This window comes from Vigna umbellata, chromosome 3, assembly GCF_029865625.1.
Source record: "Vigna umbellata cultivar VRB3 chromosome 3, Vumbellata_1.0, whole genome shotgun sequence".
Lineage (NCBI taxonomy): Eukaryota > Viridiplantae > Streptophyta > Magnoliopsida > Fabales > Fabaceae > Vigna > Vigna umbellata.
In genome coordinates, this window is record NC_142167.1 from 20,557,240 (window position 1) to 20,561,789 (window position 4,550).

A 4,550-nucleotide genomic window follows, 5' to 3' on the forward strand; every position below is an offset into this window, starting at 1 on the left:
AGGCCCGCTCGTGCGGACAAGCCATCACGCTTGCTAAGTAGCTAGTAAAATATGTCATTTCAGAGCAATTTACTCATTTTTATATGAATTTTGTTCATAACTCATGCTCCAATCCAAACCAAAACGTGAGCATTAAGGTAAATAACAAAAGTTGTAATTACAAAAAGGGACTCCAGAACAGAAGAACCAAGGGATTTTTCGTCAAAGCACCTCGGGAGCTTTTACTTTTTGTTCTTCAAAAAGTGGATTCACTCGCTTCCCAAAACCACTCTCTACAATAACTTTCATACACTCTCTCTCTCTCTCTCTCTCTCTCTCTCTCTTTCAACCTTCGAGAACCCTTTTGTGTTCTGTCCTGTATATATACCACCACCTCGACCCTCTTCTCCTTCCATCTTCTCTTCCATTTTCCAACCTCAACTCACCCCAGAAACCTACTTTTATTCTAAGTCTCAAACCCCATCACCGCAAACAACAAGTCACCACATCAAGGAGGTAGAGTCTGTCAATACAGTAAGAGTTTCAGACTTGAGAGAGTGGAAAGAAAGTGAAAGTGATCCAGAAGCCAAGAAAATGGCATCGGATAAGGTGGTGGAAACTGTAATAGCAGGGAACTACGTGGAAATGGAAACCGAAGGACAATCGAAGGACGTAAAATCAAGGTTGTCTAGCTTCTTGTGGCACGGTGGTTCTGTTTATGATGCTTGGTTCAGCTGTGCTTCCAACCAGGTTGGTGGCTGGTTTTAAGAACATACTCCTTTCCATATTCTGCTCTTGACATGGCTCATTGTCTTTCGTTCTATTCCAACACCATGAGCTTCCTTGTTTGTATGTTGTTGTTAATGTTGTTTATGTGATAACCATGTTTACGTTCTATATATCCTTAACGTGTCAGGTGGCTCAAGTGCTGCTTACGCTGCCATACTCATTTTCCCAGCTGGGAATGCTTTCTGGCATTCTTTTTCAACTCTTCTACGGTATACTTGGTAGCTGGACGGCTTACCTTATTAGCATACTCTACGTTGAATACAGAACAAGAAAAGAGAGAGAAAAAGTTAACTTCAGAAACCATGTCATCCAGGTTCAACTCACCAACATTGACACAGCTTATTTTAATACAAGTTCAAAGTACATTCTCTTAATTAAGTTTTAAACCTGATTGTCGTTTTAATGACAGTGGTTTGAAGTTCTTGACGGGCTCCTCGGGAAGCACTGGAGAAACGTGGGTTTGGCCTTTAACTGCACATTTCTTCTGTTTGGATCTGTCATACAACTGATAGCTTGTGCAAGGTACCTACTCCAACTTAATCTGAGTCTTCTGACCCTTCCTTTAACTCCTTCTTCATTGTTTATTAGTTAAGGCTAATTAGATAAATTCTTTATTATAGTAATATATTTTTTATCTATATTAAGCCAAGGAACCAGCATCACATGCATGTCTCATAATAACCTTACCTGCTGCAACTTCATCGGGGTCTGAATATTGTTTTAATGTTGTTTTTGTTCAGCAACATATATTACATAAATGACAACCTGGACAAGAGGACTTGGACTTACATCTTCGGAGCTTGCTGTGCCACCACTGTCTTTATTCCTTCCTTTCACAACTACAGAATCTGGTCCTTTTTGGGCCTCCTTATGACCACTTACACTGCTTGGTACCTCACAGCTGCCTCTCTCCTTCACGGTCAGGTAACAATGTTCACAAAGTTACCATTATGTTTATTAAAATCCAAAAGTACTATTTTTTATGACACTAAACTATTAATTTCATCATTATTGTAGTTGTAATTGTTTGCTTCTCCAATTGTTTTTTGGTTAATTAGATGGAAGGAGTTAAGCATTCGGGTCCGACCAGATTGGTTCTATATTTTACGGGGGCCACAAACATTCTCTACACATTCGGGGGACATGCTGTTACTGTGTAAGACAATCTCAGACATATATTCGTGTCATTTACGTTTTCGCAAATTTGCCCATGCTGATTTCTTCCACTTGGCCTTGCCTTTGGACGAATCACTGGCTGCTACTGTCTAATTAAGATGATTCCAAATTGGAAAGCGAAATAACAATGCAACAACTGAGCCTTAACGTCATTTGCTAGTGACTCAACCTTCACTTCTGTCGACATAATCTGAACATAGATCTAATTAATGACCCATCTTAAGGTCTCTTTCTTTTTCTCTCTATTTTCATTTGAGAATACCCAGAAGCTTTATTTTCGAGTTATCTACACTTCATTTTCTTAAAAAATTGATCTTTCCTATGACAAGAATACACAATATTCTAATACAAAATATATTTATTTTGCACACAAGTTTTTGGGGTGAAGGAAATTGTGGAAAGTAGAGGGCTTTATGTTGTTTTAAAAAACAAAAGATATCTTGCATTGCTCATCATAAGAAGCACTTTTTTCCCTAAAATACCCTTGGAAGGCGTGGGAGGCAAAAACAAAAGTGCCTTGTTTCTTTGTTATCCTTGAGTTTTGGAGAAAGCCTAGACTCTTTCTCTTAAATGTTTGGATGCTTTATTGCTTTATATCATGAAAAGGGCCCTCCCTTATAGATCCAGCTTTCCTCAGAGAACGCTACTTCTTAGCTTTCAGGTCTCTTCTCACAAGTCAGCAAAATCAAACCTTGCCCCAACAAATTATTCCCTTTTCTTTTTACCTTGGGAAAAATGGTATCTTTATCAGCACCTTTATTCCCTATATGAAGAATTTTTCCTCATTGTTCTTCATTCACATTTTAGCACATTCTTTTCATTCCTCATTTCACCCTTATAGTTAATCAGTGTGTGTGTACTTTTCAACATTCGAGAAAGACATTAATTGTGTCTCACAAAAAGCGAATGCAGAGAATGCATGATTCAGTTAAAGATAAAACAAGAACAACAAATAATGTAACTTTGATTGCAGAATTGTATAGGTTCTGATGAGTATGAGGATGATATGATATAGTACTGTGTTAATGAGAGAGTATATTAATGAAAGTTGTACTACTGATACAGGGAGATAATGCACGCGATGTGGAAACCTCAAAAGTTCAAGGCTATATATTTATTGGCAACCCTGTATGTGCTGACACTGACGCTTCCATCTGCAGCAGCAGTGTATTGGGCATTCGGAGACATGCTTCTAAATCACTCCAATGCTTTTGCTCTTCTTCCAAAATCACCCTTCCGTGACATGGCTGTCATTTTAATGCTCATCCACCAGGCAAGCATATCATATCATAGCAGTCATTTTTACATTTTCATTCTTAATCTATCAGTATAATACTTATGCTATGTACCATTGTAATTGAATCGAACGGTTAAATATTGTGACTTGCAGTTTATAACATTCGGGTTTGCATGCACCCCATTGTACTTTGTTTGGGAGAAAGCAATAGGTATGCATGAGTGCAAGAGCTTATGCAAACGTGCTTTGGTGAGATTGCCAGTGGTGATCCCTATATGGTTTTTGGCCATCATCTTCCCCTTCTTTGGTCCCATCAACTCCACCGTTGGCTCTCTCCTTGTCAGCTTCACCGTTTACATCATCCCCGCCCTCGCCCACATCTTCACCTTCAAATCATCCTCTGCCAGACAGGTACCATATTTTTCATCTTCATATATCATAGTTCGTAGTTAAACCAAACAAGAAAAAGGTTTTATTTTTATAGTAAACTCAAGAAGGGTAAGAGAGAAAGATAGTCATGACTCATGTGGGTCATCCAATCTCCGAAACATCACTGTCAGAACCCAGTGGTTTTGACTTTGTGAGCACCGCAGCATTGTTAGAATTTATTCCATTCATTGTTTTTGTTCTAAGTAATTTGTTAGTTACTGTTTCCTTTCACTGTGTCTAAAACAAACACAAAGAATAGGGATGAGGAAAGGAAAATCATGATTATGAAGAGTTAGCGTATGGTCACCGTCCAGCAGACAGAACCCGGGATTTTCTCGATAACCAATCACTTTTCTATATTCTTTATCGCCATTATTTTTGATGAACTATCTTCATATACTAAGGCGTAACGTAAAGACAAGTGCATAAATATTGGAGTGCGCAGAGAATATTGTGTTTGTAACACTGGTTAATTTTTTAACGTGGTGTGTGTGATGCAGAATGCGGTGGAACAACCTCCCAAGTTTGTTGGAAGATGGGTTGGAACCTTTATCATCAACTCGTTTGTAGTGGTATGGGTGCTTGTGGTAGGGTTTGGATTTGGTGGGTGGGCCAGCATGGTTAACTTCATACACCAGATCGACACGTTTGGACTCTTCACAAAGTGTTACCAATGCCCTCCACCGCTTCTGCCACCTATGCCGCCGCAGCAGCTCAATGCCACCGCGCCTTCGCCGCTTCACCACCCTCATCTCGGCCACTGAGCTCTGCAAGTTGAAACTCAAAGCCATGCTGCGACTTGGATCACATTCTGCAGAAATGATTGACTGTGATTGTTGATGTGAAGAATTATAAAATGAGAGTTGGATCACATTCTGAATTTAGTAATGTACTTGCCATGCCATAACCATATAATGTATTCTTCTTCCATTTTGCTTCC

The 4,550-nt window shown here is 39.2% G+C and overlaps 1 protein-coding gene across 1 annotated transcript; it reads left to right on the forward strand.

The window, feature by feature from the left end:
• The first annotated feature begins 265 nt into the window (after positions 1 to 265).
• On the forward strand, positions 266 to 4,550 carry LOC124840948 (auxin transporter-like protein 5). The gene is made up of 8 exons (XM_047317088.2): positions 266 to 729; positions 896 to 1,081; positions 1,178 to 1,290; positions 1,509 to 1,692; positions 1,827 to 1,924; positions 3,010 to 3,217; positions 3,335 to 3,592; positions 4,111 to 4,550. Exons 1-8 carry the CDS (start codon positions 574 to 576, stop codon positions 4,372 to 4,374), a joined length of 1,467 nt encoding a protein of 488 aa, XP_047173044.1. The 5' UTR covers positions 266 to 573; the 3' UTR covers positions 4,375 to 4,550.

Excerpts from the sequence above, each read along its gene's own strand:
- LOC124840948 (XM_047317088.2), top strand. The coding sequence starts at position 574 with ATGGCATCGGATAAGGTGGTGGAAACTGTAATAGCAGGGAACTACGTG. Across the intron at positions 1,693-1,826 it reads CCTCTCTCCTTCACGGTCAG|ATGGAAGGAGTTAAGCATTC; the intron begins GTAACAATGTTC and ends TTGGTTAATTAG. Across the intron at positions 1,925-3,009 it reads GGGGGACATGCTGTTACTGT|GGAGATAATGCACGCGATGT; the intron begins GTAAGACAATCT and ends CTACTGATACAG.